The sequence below is a fragment of the Hyperoodon ampullatus genome (assembly GCF_949752795.1).
Source record: "Hyperoodon ampullatus genome assembly, chromosome: X".
Lineage (NCBI taxonomy): Eukaryota > Metazoa > Chordata > Mammalia > Artiodactyla > Ziphiidae > Hyperoodon > Hyperoodon ampullatus.
In genome coordinates this window covers 60,704,929-60,726,408 of record NC_136913.1, presented here as the reverse complement: position 1 = coordinate 60,726,408, position 21,480 = coordinate 60,704,929, and the positions used below count along the sequence as shown (strand labels likewise).

The 21,480-nt window shown below is 39.7% G+C and overlaps 1 protein-coding gene across 3 annotated transcripts in view; it reads right to left on the bottom strand.

Annotated features, from left to right (window-relative positions):
- TAF1 (TATA-box binding protein associated factor 1) overlaps positions 1-21,480 on the bottom strand; it is a gene marked incomplete at both ends in the record, with an annotated part of 77,547 nt that overhangs the window by 22,398 nt on the left and 33,669 nt on the right. For all 3 annotated transcript variants that reach the window (XM_079726994.1, XM_079726995.1, XM_079726996.1), the window contains 7 exons: positions 10,816-10,900; positions 10,979-11,071; positions 12,857-12,979; positions 14,299-14,366; positions 17,724-17,901; positions 18,194-18,292; positions 18,507-18,615. In XM_079726994.1, coding sequence (XP_079583120.1) covers positions 10,816-10,900; positions 10,979-11,071; positions 12,857-12,979; positions 14,299-14,366; positions 17,724-17,901; positions 18,194-18,292; positions 18,507-18,615 — 755 coding nt within the window. The remainder of the gene's footprint in view (positions 1-10,815; positions 10,901-10,978; positions 11,072-12,856; positions 12,980-14,298; positions 14,367-17,723; positions 17,902-18,193; positions 18,293-18,506; positions 18,616-21,480) is intronic.

The window sequence follows — 21,480 nt, the reverse complement described above, 5'->3', positions numbered from 1 at the left end:
AAGGTTCTGGAAATGGATAGTGGTGATGGTTGCACAACACTGTGAGTGTACTTAATGCCACTGAATTGTAAACTTAAAAATGGTTTAAAAAGGTAAATTTTTATGTTGTGTAGATTTTACCATTTTTACGATCAAAAGAGATTTTATTCTCCTCAATGATGTGAGAGACTTAACCTGTATGTAGGAATACTTATACCTTGGCCCCAATCTAAGGAGAGTCATTGACAGAAAAAAAGAAAACCTTAATATTTATTAATGGCCAAACTTACAGAGTAGTCTCAAGGACAGACTTAGAAACTAGTATACAGAAATACTTTAAGCATTATATTAACCTATGAACAATACTATGCTTCAAACTGATTGAAACCTTTAGATTTAATAATCACTTTGGGGGCGGGGAGCACATGTACAACAGTAGCAAAACTTTTAAATCAACTAGGAATAGGGACTTCCCTGGTGGTGCAGTGCTTAAGAATCCGCCTGCCAATGCAGGGGAAAGGGGTTCGATCCCTGGTCCAGGAAGATTCCACATGCCGTGGAGCAACTAAGCCCGTGCGCCACGACTACTGAGCCCACGCACCGCAACTACTGAAGCCCACGCGCCTAGAGCCCGTGCTCTGCAACGAGAGAAGCCACTGCAATGAGAAGTCCGCGCACCGCAATGAAGAGTAGCCCCTGCTCGCTGCAACTAGAGAAAGCCCACGTGCAGCAACGAAGACCCAATGCAGCCAAAATTTAAATTAATTAATTAATTAATTAATTAACTAGGGAAAAACTCAACAAGAAAAATGTAGATGCTCAACAGCAACAAAAACTATAAAACATATAGAAATCATCAAAAGATGCCTAGAAATTATACAAAAAACCTAGAAGTCTTTGTTGCGGGGAGTAAAAGAAAATTTGAATAAATGAAGAAACATGAGACCCTAGATGAAGAAACGTATTATTATAAAGATATACACTCTCTTCAAATTAACCCACAAATTAAAATGTCAATATTATCTACCTACCTATCTATCTATCTATTTATGGACAAGATAGAATCTAATAAAAACGATCCTAGAGTGTATTTAGGATACTTGGGTGAAGACAGTCTAGCAGAGGAATTTAAAATGATAAAGTCTGAATGATGATCACAGTGATACTATCTGGTGGTAACAGTGCAGACTGGATAAACAAACACATAAAACAAAATAGAAAGCTCCAAAATAGGTTCAAGAATATATATAAGAACTTAGTATATGATAAAGGTGGTATTTTGTACTAATGTAGAAAAGGATAGACTATTCCATAAATACAACTTGAACACTTTGGCTAATCCTTTGGAAGAGAAAATAAGTTAGATATTTACTTTATACCTTAGATCCTATTTTTAAAAATCAATAAACATTCAAACGTTTAAAATGTTATATGTATTAGAAAAAAATACAGTTGGGTATCTTGGGGGTAGGGAAGGTCTCTTAAACAATTATACCAAAGATAGAAATCATAAAGGCAAAGACTGATAAATGTAACTACATAAAAATGAAGTTTCTATATGTCAAAAATACCATAAACCTAAAAGACCTCTGGGCATGATAGAGTAACTGCTATTGGACTAGTCTTCCCACTGTAACCAGAAAACTGGAAAAAACACATGAAACAACTGTTTCCAACCAGGAAGTATAGGACTGTGATTCTTGAGAGAAAGGAAATAAAGGAAGTGAGCCCTATAATTGTCCTTGGCTTTCTGCCGAACCCAAGAAAAGCACAGCAGTCTCGCTAAGCCATAGAGCCAGACAGTGGAGTCTGAGGAGGCTAAAACAGCTGTAAACTGCAGGACAGATCTGGAGAGAAGAGAACTCCACAGAAAAATAACCTAAGATCTTCAGAAAGGCTCTCTTGAGTCTTCAGCTGAATACTAAGCTGCACATGTACATGACGAAACTCCGGAAAGAGTCCTATAAGCAGAACAACTATTAGAGCTCACACAGGGTTGGGAATTACTCAAACAAAAGTGTAGGAAAAAACTACTCTAGAGATTTTTTGGGTAAATTTATTTTTTATCTAATCTAGATTGTAGGGTCCCACTGAGCATTCTAAAATGTCAGGAGCTCAGAGTTTATGATATATCATCTACTTATCGTAGGTAAGATGGCTTCTTCTTGGGGTTGACTTTTTGGTTTGAAGAACACCGGAGGAGGAACTTGCTAGGAAATTCTTTGGGAAAAGGGCTTTCGTCATGAATAGCTCGGCATCATCTATTGGTACAGACTATGCAGTTTACCTTAAATTTACATCAAACATTAAGTATTAAGGCCTCTGCCAACGATTTAAGACTTTGTGGCTTTGTTAAGACCAGTAAAAAATGTGGGCTGTGTTTTTCAGACAGGATTTCTTTATCTGTATGACTCTCTCACTGACATGGAATGTTGTGTGCCTTTTAAGACTAGTGCAAATAGTTCCAATCCCAAGTTTTAGGTTTCCTTGATTATTAACGTTCCTTCAAATGTAAGTTGAACATGAACAGAGGCTGAGATTGATTCAGTACCTATGTGGTATCTGGAAGGCCTAAAGGCCTAAACTCCAATATCAGTGTGCAGTCCATCACCACTACCTCAAGTACAAGACTGTGTCCTCCAATGTGTACTGCATACTTCCAGATGCAGTTTCATCTGGAGTACTACTTATCTTCCACTTGTTGCCCGATGATAACCTTAGTGTTAAGCATTCTAGCTATGTACAATATAGCTCATGTGTCATATACATGATTATACAGGATAAGTCAATGAAAGTATATAAAATGCTATGGAAATGCGCCACTGTGCAGTGTGATATTTATTATGTGTGAAGGATCTGAATGGAAAGAGTCAAAATAATGTTAACTAGAGATACCATTCTACTAATTTTGGTTAGTAAATTTTTTTGAAATAAAAATTTTAAAGCAGGGAATAGATTCCACATGGATTTTGTTAATTATATATATATATATATATATATATATATATATTTTTTTTTTTGCAGTACGCGGGCCTCTCACCGCTGCAGCCTCTCCCGCTGCGGAGCACAGGCTCCGGACGCGCAGGCTCAGCAGCCATGGCCCACGGGCCCATGGGCCCAGCTGCTCTGCGGCACGTGGGATCCTCCCGGACCGGGGCACAAACCCGTGTCCCCTGCATTGGCAGGCGGACTGCCAACCACTGCGCCACCAGGGAAGCCCCTGCTACTGTTAATCAGAAACAGAGGCAGGTTCGTATCTGGCCAAACCAACACAGTTTTAAACAAAAGTATTATTTTGTGCATAGTACCTGATGGTAGGAAACATCTCATATGTGCCTTCAACTCCATGATGGGTGTCCTTTTAGTATAAAAAATGTGACATTTCAAAAAAAAATGTGACATTTCTTATCTCATGACACCATTTACCCTTACAGCCCTATTCAGAGGTTACTTACACTCTCACCCACTGATTAAGGATGGGGGGAAGACAGCCTTCTAGGCTGTCCACTGCTGCTACCAAATTATTATTTATTTCCCCTTGGGGAAAAGAAAAAAAATCCCTCCTACTTTGAGGCTTGTTCTCTACTATGCCAGAGGTTGAAAACCAGCTGCCTTGGAGCCAGATTTGGCCTGCAGATAGATGTTTTTATTTGGCTTGCACAATTAAAAAAATTTTTTTTAACTATTTGCAAATATGTAAAAATTGGGAAATGTTATACACACACAAATCCAGATTTTCAGCTTCTCTTGAAAAATTAAGATACCTAGTGACACTGTATACTCATCTCCTTAGGAAAACAATCAGATGTAGTAAAGTACAAGCCTCTTTAGATGGAATATGTACTCTTCCAGTTTACCACAACCCACACCTGGCCGACCTCACTCATTTACATTACTTGCCTGGCCCCTATAGGCCACTTGAGTCTGAGATCTTTGCTCTTCACCTTTACTCACCATCATTAACCTACTCACATTCACCAAGGACTTGCACACCTGGCACAATCTTCTTGGCTCCAAATCCCTCCCCATCATGGTGGGTTACTCTAACGTTCACGTGTACCACCCATCCAAAATCCTTGCAAATCCTCATGCCAATGGTTCGCACCTCCACTCCAGCCAAACATATACACGACTATATCCAGAATGTTCTTTACTAAAAACTGCTTCACCTCTGAAAGTTTCAATGTCAATATCCTACACTTCCTTATCACAGCCTTGTATCTGTCCAGTTTTTTCATTCTCTCTCTCTGATCTCAAGGAAACTTGCATCCCCATTAACTCCTGTCTCTATCAAGCCTCTCCTGGCTTTAGTTCAAAAACTAAGGCAATGTGTAGCAGTATACTGAAGAAAGCTATAGGATCACTGTCATTTATCTTTCTTCATCAGCAGTTTTACTTGAAGATGGAGGTGAGGGTGGGGGAGGATATAAAATAATTTGGTAAGAAATTTGCAACATGTTAAAGTACAAAGAGATTTCGCCTAATACAAAATCAGTATAAATTTAAAAGATAAAACATGAATTGCCGAAGAAATTTCAAGCTTTTGTAGAGCTGCTTTGGGATACTCCCCCCAAACTAGAGGCTATGTAGTCATAATCCTCTGCTATAAAGGGACCTTTGGTGACAAAGTCTGAGAAGCTCAACGATCAACTTTTTTTTTCTTGCTAACACTGTCAATTCCCGATCTTTGCAACACATCCAGAAACAAAATCCCAATCCTGAATCAATTCTACCATCTGCCTTGTTTCCTCATGTGGTTTGATGAGCACTGACAAGTTACCCAACTGTGCCAATTGATGCTGTTATAAAAATGAATGATCTCCAACTTCAGCTGGACCCTCAAAGGCTGCTCAACATTTCTGAAATGTCTCTAAGTCAGCTCCTTTTCAAATTTCCTACAACAGATAATTCAAACCCTTATCTACATTTCTCTTCAAATTCTCTCTCCCACCACCTCACCCACTCTTAGCAAAAGATCCCATTTGCTACTTTGCAGAGAAAATGAGAGGCTACTGGGCAGGAACTTTCTCAATGTTTATATTCCCATTCTCATAGGGATCCTATCTTATATTCTTAATTTTCTTCTCTTTCACCTATACAAACATCCCCTCTGTCCAACTGCCTTCGTCCCCTCCGAAACATTGATTACAGTCTTCCGTCTTCCCTTCACGGGCAAATTTCAGTCTCCACTTAATTCTCACTCATTTATATCCTCTGTAGTCTGGCTTTTGATTCTACCACTGCATTGAAATAGCTCTTCTAATGACCGTTCTCTTTGGTCTTCTCCGTAGCACTTGACCTGTTGGCCATTTTCCTCTTCTCTTGGTTTCCAGGACATCACTCTCTTCTGGTTTTCCTTCTTTCATTCTGGTCACCCCTCAGTATTCTCCACCTGATCCCTTAAATGTTGATTTGGTATTTGTTGAGTATATTCTCATCCTACATTCTCTCTTAACAGTGGTTCTTAACTTTTTTGGGTCACATACAACTTTGGTAATATGATAAAGCTATGGTCTGAAAAACATACAACCATATTTCACCTACAGCATCAGGGGGTTCAAGGAATGCACCCTACTCCCTATTTGAGCTCATCTACTTATATTTTTATATGCTGATGATTTGAAAAAAATATCCATATGTACAAATAGTACAGACTTCTCTTCTGAGCTTTGGACCCCTATATAGCTAACTACCTACTGAAAGTCTTCACTTGGATGTCCTACCTTAATACAATATAGCCCAAATTGAACTCTACCACATTTCTCCAAAACCACTCCTCCTATATTTCCTATTATAGTCATCCCTCTGTATCCACAGGTTCTGCAACCATGGAAATCAACCAACTGTAGGTCGAAAATATTTGCAAAAAAAAATTCCAGAAAGTTCCAAAGAGCAAAACTTGGTTTTTCTGCACACTGGCAACTATCTACATTGTATTTATAACTACTTACACAGCATTTACATTGTATTGGGTATTGTAGGTAATCTAGAGATGATTTATTAAAGTATATGGGAGGATGTATGTAGGTTATATGCAAATACTATGCCATTTTATATAAGTGACTTGAGCATCTGCAGACTTTGGTATCCATGGGAGTCACGGAACCAATCCCCTGCAGATATCGAGGGACAGCTGTATTAGTCAATGGCGCCGCCAGTTTGCCCAAGTCAGAATTCTGAATGTCATCTGACTTAGCCATCCTTCCAAAAAATGGAAATTTCTTTATTTTTAATTACAAAAGTATTTCATGCTCAATTAAAAAAATTCAAACACCTAAGTACAAAAAAGTATAAAGTGAAGATTATCCTCCACCTCTCCCTTTAGTAATTCTACTCTGTGACAACAATTGAACAAAATAGTGACTGAGCCCTTTAGATGGGGGATGTGCTCTCCAGTTCATCCAGTCCTACTGAGCCTGTTTACTCATTTATGTTACCTGTCTGGCCTCCATAGGATCTGAATTTGCAACTCCTGTAAATACTGTTGAGTGATCTAGTTTTCAACAGTACATATCCTGGATATATTTTGATATCAGCATATGTAAGGTACAGCTTTATTTGTTAGCTAATCTACCATTCTGATGGCTAAACAGTATTCCATCATATAGATGTACCATAATTTAACTAATTTCCTACTGTTGGATATTTAGAATGCTCCTATATTTTTGCAATTACAAACAATGTTGCAATTACAAACATATGTACATTTGTACGTATGCCTTTGCAAACCTGTGTGGAGTATTCCTTTGAGATGAACTTGCTTAGTCAAAGGGAATACACATTTATAGTCCTCTAAAAAGTCTGTACTGATTTATGTTCTCACCAAGAGCATAAGAGTACTTGGCATCATTTTGAATTCTCCCTGTCTTTTACCCATACTCTCAACTTCCAACCATTTATGAAGGTATCAATCCTACTTCCTCAGTATCTCTACCATCTGTCCCCATCTTTCCATTCTTATTGCTACTTAACTTAGTTCAAGCTCTCAGTACTTTTAACTTGGACTGTTGTCAATAGTTTCTTTACTGGTCTCCATATTTCATGTCCCCTCCTATCTATTCTTCAGGTAGCTTCCAGAATGATCTTACTAAAATACCTGTTATGGTGGTCTGTCCTTTTAAAGGCATACTAGGCCTTTCATGACTTGGCCCCATCTAACTTTAAAAACTAATCTCTTAACACCAAAACTAGCTCCCACTTTGCACCCTAGCCAAACTCAACTATTTGCACTGCCCTATCCAAGGCACTCTCATCTTTTTAGCATTTGCACTATCTACCTGGAACTTCTTCCCCACCCTTCTCCACTTGACTATTTGCTTGGCACAGCAGGTGCTCACTAAAGAATTAGCTACAATAATCGTCATTCTTCAAAATTTAGCTCAAAAATCACCTCCTCATGAAAGAGTTTCCTGCCTTCCATACCAGTAGAAAACTTGGAAAACATACAAAAGATGAAAATGAAGACAACTGTAACCTTACATCTCAGAAATAATCACTTATCACCAGCACGTCTTTTTTCTATGTATCTTTTCTTAAAAGCATAACTGAGATGACATAAAGTTATGTTCTGCTTTTCTCACTTAACATTCTAAGCACTTTTGTCATTAGCTTGTTTTTTTTTTTTTTCCTTTTGCGGTACACGGGCCTCTCACTGTCGTGGCCTCTCCCGTTGCAGAGCACAGGCTCCGGACGTGCAGGCTCCGAGGCCATGGCCCACAGGCCCAGCCGCTCCGCGGCATGCGGGATCCTCCCGGACCGGGGCACGAACCCGTGTCCCCTGCATCGGCAGGCGGACTCCCAACCACTGCGCCACCAGGGAAGCCCTAGCTTGTTTTTTTTTTAACACCTTCATTGGAGTATAATTGCTTTACAATGGTGTGTTAGTTTCTGTTTTATAACAGAAAAATATGGAACGCTTCATGAATTTGTGTGTCATCCTTGCACACGGGCCATGCTAATCTTCACTGTATCGTTCCAATTTTAGTATATGTGCTGCCGAAGTGAGCACTGTCATTAGTTTTTAAAATAAGCTTTCAGTCTTTACACAGCAATCCATCATACAGGTGGCACAATAACTAGTCATTCCCTTTACATTAACCGTTCAGGTTATTTCTAATTAATATAAATGACATTATCATGAACAGCTTTGTCTGTATCTCTGATTAGGATAGATTATCCTACCACGTGCTAAGCACTTACATGCATTATTTTATTTAATCCTCACGATAGCCCTCTGAGGAGGGTATTATTATTTTCCCCATTTTACAGAAAAGAAAGCAGAGTCTAAGTTACTTGTCCAAAGTCACAGTGCTATGAAGTGGTGGGGCCAAAATTCAAATTCAAGTCTACCTGACTATAAAGTCTGTTCACTTAACGATTTTTAAGTCTCAATGCTGTCAAAGAGCTTTCTAAAAATGTCTAACAATGTTACACTGCCAACAGCATATGTGAGAGTAACTGTCTCACTAGCATATTGAATACTTCCATTAAAAAAGAAATTTAAAAAAAAGAGAAATTGAGCTCATCTAATAGGCAAAAAAATGGTCTGTTTCAATTTGCATTTCTTTGATTACTAGGTACAAGTGAATTTTCATTTTCATTTGGTATTTTTGTCTTCTGTGATTTGTCCATCTGCCCTCTTCTCATTTCAATTAGCATCTTCTGGGTTTTTCTTGTTGCCTTACATAAGCTCCTCATAAATCTGCCCTCTATCTTCAGGCAGCCATTACCAGGCCAAGCATCCTCTCTGTAACACTCCAGCTTGCTTATTACTTGTTATACTCATTTTTAGACACCTGTGAGCCTGCCAACTTCTATTACCAGAATTTTGGCTGATTAGCTTTAGGTGTTTTCAGGAGACAATAATGGAGAAATAAATGACCTGACAGAGGTCATTTCCACTTTCCAATCAGCAATAAGAAGGGCACAAGGGACAACGCAGATTCTTTTAACGCAACCCAGACGGAACAAAAATGGAAGGCTCATCTCCTACAACTTCTCTCTCTTTTTTAAATTTATTTATTTTATTTATTTATTTTTGGCTGTGTTGGGTCTTCGCTGCTGCGTGCGGGCTTTTCTCTAGTTGCGGCGAGCGGGGGCTACTCTTCATTGCGGTGTGCGGGCTTCTCATTGCAGTGGCTTCTCTTGTTGCAGAGCACGGGCTCTAGGCGTGTGGGCTTCAGTAGCTGTGGCTCACGGACTCTAGAGCACAGGCTCAGTAGTTGTGGCGCACGGGCTTAGTTGCTCCGCGGCATGTGGGATCTTCCCGGACCAGGGATCAAACCCGTGTTCCCTGCGTCGGCAGGCAGATTCTCAACCACTGCGCCACCAGGGAAGCCCTCCTACCACTTCTCTTAATGAAATATATAGGTTCTAGTCAAGTACAGTTCCTTGAACTTACCCTGTTCTTTCATTCCTCCATGATATTCTATTCTCTATACCCAGAATACCCATTTCCTCATCTGTCGTTCTGGTTGTCCCCTCCGTCACCTCCTCTTTCTAATTCTCTGTCCCTTCTATCTGGCAAACTTAGCAGCCACACTACTTGGGTTCCTGAATATTGTGGAGAAAAGTCATACAATCAGGTGGATTTTTAGCTGAGACCTCAGCATGCTAGGCAATTCTCTCAAATGCCCTTAGCTCCCTCTTCTGTTTTGCTTCAGGAGTTATTTGGGATTGTCATTTTGCTGCCTAATTCTTTCAACGTTTTTCCATTTAGGATAATGTAAAAGCTCTTAAGTATGACATATGGCATACACTAGGCCCTCTTATGATCTGACACCTGTCTACTTCTCTATATGTAACCAGTCTCCATCAACATGTACACTTAACTGCAACCCCAGTAACTTGTTTCTTAAACCCAAGATGTAATTTCAGGTCTCTGTGCCTTCATATATTGCTGTTCTCCCTGCCTAGAGCGCTTTCTCCTCATTTTTTGGTTAGCAAACTCCATATCCTTTAGAACTCAGCTTAAGAAAACTCTCTTCCCACTCTGATTTAGATACCCTGTTTCTGTTTTCCTTTGGCACTCTGTGAATGCATCTAGCGTAATACTTAAGTTCTGTAATTTTTTTTTCTGTTTTCCCAACTAAACTATAACCAATTTGGAGGCAGAAAACATATCTAATTTGACTTTATATTTGTAACATCTATCAGTGCCAGCACGTATTAGGTGCTCAACTGATGCTTACTTAAGTGAGCCATTCAAAACTGAACTGTATTAACTTGTTTATGAAGCCTTCCCTAACCCTTAGGTGAAGGTGTCCTTCCTCTCCTCTAGGGCACTTTGTACATCCTTCTAATATAGCCCTTGCCAAGCTGCATTTTAACTGTTTCTCTTCGTTGACTTGAGGACAATGATGTCTTTCCCACTGGTAGATTAAGTAGCTAGCACAGCACCTGAGATACATTATGCAATCATTTCATATATTGAGCAAAAACTCCATGCTCTGAGGAAGCACACCATGGTCTATATTTAACACATTTCCCTAAGCTCCATCTAAGGGCCTGGGGCATAGGTGAGTTTTTACATCTCATGGAAAGCAGTGATGGGCCAAAGTAATATCCAGTTGATTTTCATTCTCATCTCATTTTTCGGTGCTTTCCAAAGTTTAGAAATTAAATATACGTTGTTTTTTCATCATTAAACGTTATTAGCAAACTTTACAGAACACACTAAAGTACGTGCCTGTTTTTAAAAAAATGGAGAGTAAGTCACATGACTGATTCTACTGACTATCATGGCTCAAGGCTGCTTTATGCACTTAAATTTTAATAATGCTAACTAATGTTGGATGGATATATTGATGGAAAGAGAAAAAAAGGAGAAATACCCACCATTGTATTTAACACTGTTGGCCAGAATAAGGTTGACATCGTCTAGAAAGCTCTCCCGACTCTGATACTTGTGCTTGGAGATATTCTGTGATTAAAAGAATCGGGGATTCAGATACACAAAGTTACTTGATTCCCAAAAGACATTTTAGACCAAATCACTCACCTTACGTATGGTCTCTAAATCCATTGGACTGACAATCACTTTGTAATAATCTGGAACAAACTTCTTATTAACTGGGTGATGAAATGGCCAAGACTAGCAAAAAGAAAGCATGAGAAATTAAATGGAAACCATTCTTTATACCAGAGATTCTCAAACTTCACTGGGTCACAAATTCTTAAGACTCCGACAAAAGCTATGGACCCTTTTCCCAGAAAGACACATAATCATACAAAACTATGCATATGATTTAAGGGGATTCCTTTATGGATTCATGTGCCCTGGTAGGGTAAGGACCCCTGCTCTATATTCACAATTAAAATCTCTCATTCCCTTGTCCCATGCAGAAGATTTATAGCAGGGGTCCCCAACCCCTGGGCCATGGACCGGTACCGGCCCGTGGCCTGTCAGAAACCGGGCCGCACAGCAAGAGGTGAGCGGCGGGCAGGCGAGTGAGCGAGTGAAGCTTCATCTGTATTTACAGCCACTCCCCATCGCTCACATTATCGCCCGAGCTCGACTCCTGTCAGATCAGCAGTGGCATTAGATTCTCACAGGAGCGTGAACCCTACTGTGAACTGCGCATGCGTGGAATCTAGGTTGCGTGCTCCTTATAAGAACCTAATGCCTGATGATCTGAGGTGGAGCTGAGGTGATGATGCTAGTGCTGGGGAGTGGCTGCAAATACAGATTAGCAGATGATAATTAATGATAATTAGCAGAGAGGTTTGACTGCACAGAGACCATAATAAATCAATTGCTTGCAGACGCATATCAAAACCCTATCAGTGAATGGCAAGTGAAAACAAGCTCAGGCCTCCCACTGATTCTGCATCATGGTGAGTTGTGTAATTATTTCATTATACATTACAATGTAATAATAATAGAAATAAAGTGCACAATAAACGTAATGTGCTTGAATCATCCTGAAACCATCCCCCACCCACCATCCGTGGAAAAATTGTCTTCCACGAAACCGGTCCCTGGTGCCAAAAAGATTGGGGACCGCTGGTTTATAGCGTAACTGCATCCACAACATATGCCTACAACACAAAAGGAAACTCAGTTCAGAATTCCCTAGGGAGGATCATTACAACAAAATGATACATAGAATCAACATGGTACTCCTGCCATAAAGTTGCAAGACAAAAAATGAAACAAAAAACAACAAACGCGGGACTTCCCTGGTGGCACAGTGGTTAAGAATCCGCCTGCCAATGCAGGGGACATGGGTTCGAGCCCTGGTCTGGGAAGATCCCACATGCCTTGGAGCAACTAAGCTCGTGACCCACAAGTACTGAGCATGCACTCTAGGGCCTGCGTGCCACAACTACTGAGCCCATGTGCCGCAACTACTGAAGCCCGCACGCCTAGAGCCTGTGCTCCACAAGAGAAGCCACCGCAATGAGAAGCCTGCACACTGCAACGAAGAGCAGCCCCCGCTCACCGCAACTAGAGAAAGCCCGCGCACAGCAACAAAGACCCAACGCAGCCAAAAATAAATACATTAAAAAAAAGAAAAGAAAAGACAACGAATGCTGGGTAATTATCAAACTCTCATTTGTTAAGAAGCACCTCTAAATCCAAAACCTCCCATTACCTGGCATCCTAATTTCTCTCCAGGGCTATTCAGGAGCATTAAAATACTGAATGTCAACAACAGGTATAAAGAACCTCTCTATATCACAGATTCCTGGCCTCTTTGATTTCAATGATAATGCACTCATAGAGCAAAAAGGTTTCTTTTTAAAATTATATACCAGTCTGAACTGACAAACACCACACTCCAGACTCCCAAACATACATACACATGCACACATCCTTTCACCCTTTCCTCTCCCCTGTCCTATCTTCACAATATTTAACACACAGACCACTTACATCTGGAACTGCCATCATTTTCTGGGTGACAATGTTGTCCAGAATAAAAGAAAATGCCACTTGGTCATCATCATCCAGCAAGGGGTTGATAGCTTTCTCTAAACGAGCCAATTTGTCTTCTTTCTGACATGAAACAAAGCAAAGGAAAGGCAGAGGTTTCCCTGAGGTATAATCACCATAGAGTATTAAGGATAATTTAAGGTTCAGTTGTCTATTTCCCTTGTCCCAAAAAGTCTAACTTTGAATTGTGGCCTATTCAGTTCCAGACAAAAAGTCCAGATAAGAGAAATAATATTCCAGTAAAAGGATCAAAAGAGATGTACTGGGCTTCCCTGGTGGCGCAGTGGTTCAGAGTCCACCTGCCGATGTAGGGGACACAGGTTCGTGCCCTGGTCCGGGAAGATCCCACGTGCCGTGGAGCGGCTGGGCCCGTGAGGCATGGCCGCTGAGCCTGTGCGTCCGGAGCCTGTGCTCCACAACAGGAGAGGCCACAACAGTGAGAGGCCCACGTACCACAAAAAAAAAAACAAAAAAAAAAAGTAAAAAGAGATGTACTGACCAATTCCTTTAGGTATTCTATCTTCTATTCTTGTAGATCATCAAAAATACACATCATTGGGCATCAACAGCTTAGCTCCCACAACAAAAACATCTTCACCAAATTAAGTTTTAATATCAGACTGCTTTTGTCGTAAAACTGTTGCTGAAAACACTGAACACATTATTGTTGAGTAGTGACTTTTGTGTAAGGGAATCTAACCCAATAAATTGATTTTAGACTGTACTAGGAAAAAATTTGTGTGTCAACTGCTCCATATCCTCATCCAATAAAACTCAGTCTTTTGTTTTTTTAAGTCTTTTTAAATTTTAGCCTTCTAAGGGAGGTATGCAGTGTTAACTAATCATGGCTTAAATTTGTATCTCCCCAATGATCAATCAAATTGAGAATCTTTTCATGTTTACTGGCCATTCGGTTATCCTCTTTTATGAAATTTCTACTTCAATATTAACATCACCATACTTATATTTTTTAAGCCTATTAAGGTGCCATTTTTTTTGTTGTTAAGAAGATGAAATACAGATAGATTATCTTTTAAAAATTAAAATTTCTCCCTGCCAAAACAGTCTCTTAGCTTCAGCTGACTTCCTGGGAAGTCAATTTCCTAAGAGTTATGTGGATTTTATATTTTAGTCGTAGCCCTACTGTTTAATAGCCATGATGCCCAAGACAAATTAGTTTCTTCTATGGACCTCGGTTTTTCCATCTACAAAAGGGAGGGATTAGACTACATGATTTCTAAGGTCCCCTCCATACTCTAACATACAAAAGACCTGCTACTCTCTCATTTCTCTACTCTTCCTTCTGTTACATTCCCTACTTCCTCAATACTGGTACCTGCCAGCTTCATTCTACTGCTTTTCCCTCATTTTAAATGTCTTACCTCTTTAAGTTTTTCATCACAGAGATCCAGCATGGATTGAGAGATCTGGGTCAATGAGTGCTTCGGCCCTAGATTACAGAGGAACAATAAGAGATGGGGCCACTAAAAATGGGAGGCAAAGAGCTACCAACACATCTCCAGACTTTTAACTCATTTAGTTAATCACCTAATATGTGCCAGGCACCAGCCTAGCTGCTGGGTTAGACAGATGTATCAGTCTTATCTCCATTTTTCAGTGCCTAACACATAGCAGATGCACAATATGGATGAATACTAACTAATTTTAACTCTCTCCCTTATTTGTGTATATCCATACATAGCGGTACTACTGTTGATACTGCTGCCTTTAATACCTTGAAAATAAAACTATGGATGGGGAATGACAATTTGTTTAAGGATGTCTAAGGAGACCAATGAATGATTTATAATCTTTCCATACTCAGCATACAAAATTTGTGACTGCAATTTTTGTTTGCAGAACTCATGGTTTGTGATGTCCACCCAACATACGGCTAATCCAAAGCCTTTGTCAGAAAAGAATCTCCACCCCACCTCAGACTATTACTTTAGTTTCCCTGAAATCCGTAACAAGAGCTTCACAGAATCCTCCAACTATCTCCTACATTCCCTGCTTATGGCTACCCTAATTTAAGCTCATCATAAGGATAGTGAAAACATTTTCATGTAAAAAAACAGTAATTCTGGCTACTTCCTTTCAGTATACTTTCTTATCTTCCTCTGTCAATTCTTTCGTGTAAGTGCTCCCCAGAGCCTAAAACTCAGCTCTTTTCTCAACTACTTATTAATTAATTAGCAGCGATTTGTTTATTCAACAACTGTTTAATGACTGTCTGTGATGTATTCAATGTTGAGAATAAAGGGAACATGAGACACAGTCCCTACCTTAGAGAGTTCTTGGTTTAGTCAAAGAAAATGATATGAAAATAAAGCATTGCACGACAGGGTGTAAGTGCTTGAAGTATCTACAGATGAAATGATATGACGTCTGGAAATACAGGCTAAACAATGAACAAGACTGGCCATATATGCTGGTGATTGTGGAAATGGGTGAATAGGTGCACTGAAGTTTATTTACTTTCTCTCTACTTCTGTATATGCCTAACAATTTCCATAATAAAGTTTTTAAAAAGTGAGTGTAGGGCTCCCCTGGTGGTGCAGTGGTTGAGAGTCTGCCTGCCGATGCAGGGGACACAGGTTCGTGCCCCAGTCCAGGAAGATCCCACATGCCGCGGAGCAGCTAGGCCCGTGAGCCATGGCCGCTGAGCCTGCGCGTCCGGAGCCTGTGCTCCGCAACGGGAGAGGCCACAACAGTGAGAGGCCGCGTACCAAAAAAAAAAAAAAGAAAAGAAAAGTGAGGGTAAGTGCAAATAGAGGAATACACTGATTACTATGAACTATGGAGGGGTTGCAACGTGTTTTAAGTTGTTTTACAACAATTAAATCTGAGTACCAGGGAGGAGTAGGGAAGGCTTGTTGTGAATGACAATCGAGCAGTGTTATTAAACAAGAGAAGTCTATCTGGTAGACAGTAGGGCTGAAAAACATTCCAGAGGGAGGAAAAAGTATGCAAAAACATGTTAAGTAAGCAAATTCATGGAAACATGAAACAATACATTTCACAACAGGAATCCCAAGTAGTTTGGTACAACTGGAATACAGGTAGGTATGTGTGGAGGAGAAATAGGAAATGGAACTTGGAAAGGCAAGAAGGGACATATTACAATGGTCTCACAGGAGATACAAAGGCACTGGAGATTTTAAGCTAGAGAGTAATTTTTCAAATTTGTGTATCAGAAAAAAATACCCTGTCAACAGTGTGAAGAATTAAGGCAAGCAGCAGAGAGAAAGTCTGGAAGCTATTGCAAGAGGTCAAACAAGAGACGACAAGGGCTTCAACTAAGATAGTAGCAATGGAGACCAAAAGGAAGGTGATGTATTTCAGCAAAATTTAGAAGGTACAATTTATGCAACTTAGTGATCTATGAGTATAGGGCAGGGAGAGTGGAATAACAATGGCCAACATTTCTAGGTTGTACAACTAGATGGACAGCAATACTAGCAATGGTGGCACTACTACTATTATCACCATTATCAGCATTTGGGTATGAGGAAGAAGGAAGACTGAGTTAGAGGGGGATGTGGAGAAAGTCATAACTTAAGTTTCCAAATTTTTACGAACACTGCCACCTAAATGACCCACAAGTACCTCAAGCTCTGTATTTTCAAAGTCAACTCTTACCTTCCCATTCCCCTTCCAAGCTGATTTTTGTTTATGCATTTATCCTTGTCACCTTGAATGACAGTTGGGACTAATAAATTTCTTCTTCCTCTGTATGTGTCTAGTACTCTGCTAGGCCCTCGGAATACAAAGATGAATAGTTTCTCTAGGTCACAAAGTGATGGGAAAATCGGATATATAAACAATTATATGTAACACATAAGAGCCATAAAACTTGATTTAATTGTGCTAGGGGGGGCACAGAGGATTGAAAAAAATGGGTAACTTTGGGCAATCTGAATAAGTCTTCATGAAGAGATGATATGAGTTGGTCTGGAAATATGAATGGAAATGGAATAAAGGGCACTCTGCGGACAAAGACTGTACAAAGACATGAAGACATGGTATAGGATATTTAGTTAAATACAACACTGAGCATAGCCGGAGTCTCTATCTATATTAGGTCTGGGAGCCAGTCTCTGGAGATGAGACTAGATAAATGGGTCAGGCCTGCCTGTGAAACATATTAAAATCTAGGTACTACTATTGTCCCATGTGTACAGGTAAGAAAACTGAAGAGGCTATGAGAGGTTAAATAAGTTGTCTAAGGTAACTCAATTAGTAAGTGGCAGAGCCATAGTTCATACTCTATCTGTAACCTTAATCCCTACACTAAGGATAGAACTGGAAACTAGAAAACTTTATCCTCTACATGCAGAAGCTATACTGTTTCTTGAACTCTTTAAGACTCAGAAAACAGATTTCTTCCTCCTTGCCTTTCCAGCTTTTGAGCAAAGTAGACATATAACAGCCCCTCTAACAGATTTGTAGACCAAATCAAAGACAAATATAGTCAACAAGCATATACTCTGCGGGGGTTCCATCCACACTGAATGCCTCACCCTTCTACTTATTTAGGCTCACTCCTATCTCCCACTGCTTCTCATGCAATTGTTTCAACAGATTTTCTAAATTCTCTAGAGGATACATAAAAAAGTGGGAATAAAAAGAAGCAACACTTATTAAATGATTAAAATGTACATTACCTGATTTTCATAACCCCCAAATGCACTAATACATTGTAGGTCCCTTCAGTCAGCCCAATCTAGTCTAAATTTAGGACTAGTAAGGGATAAATAAGGATCTGAAAGGTGACCTTTGCAGTCAAAGAACAGGTGATTCTTACCATTGTAGGTTGCACTATTTTTCACAATTAGCTCCAAATGCTCTCTGAACTCTTCCCGAGATGGGTAAAGGCGTTTACGCACATTTTCACGGAGCGTTTGTAAGTCCATTGGTCGGGTGATAATTTTGTAGTAGTCCTTTACAACCTTTGCATTGACTGGAGTGTGGAAAGGGTACGTCTGTGCAAACAAGAGCCAGCACCATCCATGAGCAAAGAACAATTGCCAGACCAATTCCTGAAGACTTTCTCACACCTTACCTGTCTCTACCTGGCCATCAACTCTCAAAGGAAATCTCTCTAGATGGAGCAGGTCTGTTTCCTCTACTAAACTGTTAAAAAATAAATGAAAAACTATATCCCAAAGAATTAGGAGTTCCAGGTCCCTAGGACTATACTCTACTGCCATCTATCTGAAATCACACAGAACAGCCTTGCCATCCATACTGTAGGTCTGAATGCAATGAACTCACATTTGGAAGATCTCTCATGTCATTGATGATAGACTCCAAAATGGATGACAATGTCACCATGGGGTCTGTCCGGCGCCGGTGAATGGACTTATGAGGTCTCTAAGGAAAAACAAGAAATCAGAATGCTTCTTTAGATTAAAAAAATAATAAACACAATACATATATATTTTGGAAACCCTGTAATGAACAGTACATGTAATTCTCAGGGCAAGGCCAAAGGGAGAATCTAAGGCTATATCAGGGCCATGGCTTAGAGGGCTGGGGAATGAATGAGAACCCTATGTGGTCAGAAAGCAGCAATGCCAATACTCACATTCAAATAGTCACAGTGAACAGTGGTTCCAACTCGCCGTTTCTTCTTGGGAGGAAGTTGCTGCTTAGGGAACTTGAGAACCAGAGATTTTCTGCGAACCTCATCTGCACTGCAATAAATAACACTTTCATAGTGTGCAGTCCCTATTTCTAGTCCCCAGAAAAAAAAGCAACTACAATGAAGAAGTCCGAGGTACCTGAGCATGAGCCTGGGGAGGAAAAAGCCAAACCAAAGGCCAGACATCCACATTCTAAGGCTCAGATCAGGCAAGGCCTCATAGGATCTCCAAATTAATAAAGAACTAGGCAAGCCACAACTTCACCTCAGTTTCCTATTTGGAAGATAAGGCAACTAGGCTAAAGGAATTTCAAGAATCCTCCCAGCTCCAACATTCTATCTTTGGGTTAAAGGGCTAGGAAATTTAACTCACTCAGAATAGAAACAAGGAAGAAATTAAAGCAGGTTTGAAAAGAAAAACTAATTTGAGTCTCCCTCAATCATTAAAAGCCCATCCACCTTTTTCCTTTCCATCATATGGGATCAAGATACTACATTTTCCTTTTCTAATGTGCTTCAAAACATGCCTACTATAGATATTGATAAATTAAATTAACGAGGATGGAAAACAACCCTCAAATCTAAACAGAAACAGATGAATATAACTGCATATCAAATTAATTAAAAATCATATACTCAAAAAAGAATTCAAATATATTTTGAATGGAATACCCTGACTGTACAACTTCAGTGGCACATAATCCAAGGACAACTAATTACAGAAAACACCTTGAACCTACTGTACAGATTTGTTGTTGGTAGTAGTATTGGTATTGTAATTCTCAAACTATTTTGTACATATCATAGGATAGAGCAAGATGTTGGGAACCAAAGAAAGGATACAAATATGAAACGGAGGAAGATAAGGAAGCTGTAGATACAATTTGAATTGGAGGTATTGATATGAAGTTGTGATTTACAATATATGTATATTTCCTAGTTCTGTCTACTAAGAGCCTAGAAGCAATGACATCTCAGTGGCAATGAGCATACCTAACACCTAGATATTGGTTTCTAAATACCATTCCCCAATAAAAGGAACCAGGACTCTCTGAGAAATGGCTGATTCTGGGTCTGGGACAGGGAAATTTCAAGGACAGCCTGGAACATCTCGTGCCAAAAAGCAAAGAAGTTTTCAAAATTTATAGGGTCATTTCAAAAGGACACAGGTCAGGCTTGAAGGGATCAAATTTGGGACAATCTGGCCATCAAAATTAATAATGATGTTAATAGATTTTAATATATTAAAGTTTCCAAAAGAAAGAATTTCAGAATCTATAGTAATACCCAAACAAAAAAGGGAGGGGGAAGCTCTTTACAGAATGCCAGTTAACGCAGAAAGAATGAAAAGAATTAGAAAAACCACCATTAAGCAACCCCCAGTGTAATAACTGAGTTATCAGGTAATGATCATCAATGGATGTTAAAACTATTGAGAGAAAGATTGTTAGCAGGATAGACCGCAGTCCCTAGCGACACCTTGAAGGCAGCCTCTGAGCAGAGGACCCAGCTGAGCTGTGCCCAGACTCCTGACCCACAGAAACTGTGAGATAATAAATATATGTTGTTTCAAGCTACTGGGAAAAAAAAAGGGGCTTCCCTGGTGGTGCAGTGGTTAAGAATCCGTCTGTCAATGCAGGGGACACGGGTTTGATCCCTGGTCCGGGAAGATCCCACATGCTGCAGAGCAACTAAGCCCACGAGCCACAACTACTACTGAGCCTGCACGCCACAACTATTGAAGCCCACGCACCCTAGAGCCCACGTGTCACAAGTACTGAGCCCACATGCTGCAACTACTGAAGCCTGCATGCCTAGAGCCCGTGCTCCGCAATAAGAGAAGCCACTGCAACAAGAAGCCCACACACCGCAATGAAGAGTAGCCCCCACTTGCCACAACTAGAGAAAGCCCACGTGCAGCAATGGAGACACAACACAGCCAAAAAAAAAAAATTTTAAAAAAACCCAGGATATTCACCCACATATTAATTACAATGGGAAAAACATATCTTTATTATAGAGGAATCTGGGGATTAACACTTTAATAAGATAATCAAAATACTAAGAAAACCTGACGTTATCTGCTTCCTGATGTGGTGCAGTAAGTACATAATACCACCTATGTTGTAATCTTGCCAAAGACATTTACTCTGAATATAATCAATGCGAAAACAGACAAATCCAGAATGTGGAATATTTTATGAGACCACTGGCCTGGGCTCTTCAAAACATTCAAAGTCATGAAAACCAAAAAAGTGGGGAGGACAGTTCTAGATTAAGAGAGACTCAAAATACTTAAATGTCTGAACTGGAATTGGATCCTGAAGGGGGGTGAGGGGCAGGCAATAAAGGACATTGAGACAACTGGGGAAATTTAAATAAGGACTGAATATTAGATCCTACTGAATTAATGTTAATTTTCTTACGTGTAGTAATAGTATCATGTTTGCCACATCTTTATTCTTAGGAGATGTGTGCTAAAGAATCTGAGTGAAATGCCATGATGCCTAAAACTTCCAAATGTTTCATCAGAAAGAAAATGTTTTAGATATATAAAGATGAAACAAATGTGACAAACGTTAACAGCTGGTGAATTAAGAGGAACAACAAACTTAATTATTCCTTCAGCTTTTCTGTAGGTTTGCAATTTTCAAACTAAAAATTTAGGGAAGAATTTTTTTTTATTTAAAAACTTTTCTACTTGCTTATCAAATTCTCTGAGGGCAAGAGACAGATAAGTATAAGCACAGTTTGTCTCCTTAATCTTTTTGGATGGTCCATTATCAGAACATCTGAGATCAGGGACCTTACAAATATTACAAGTGCCTGAAAGTAGAATAGGAAGAGCATCTACTATATGCCAGGCACTATACTACATTTTTTATACAGTCTCCCTCATTTTACCTTCATAGCTACC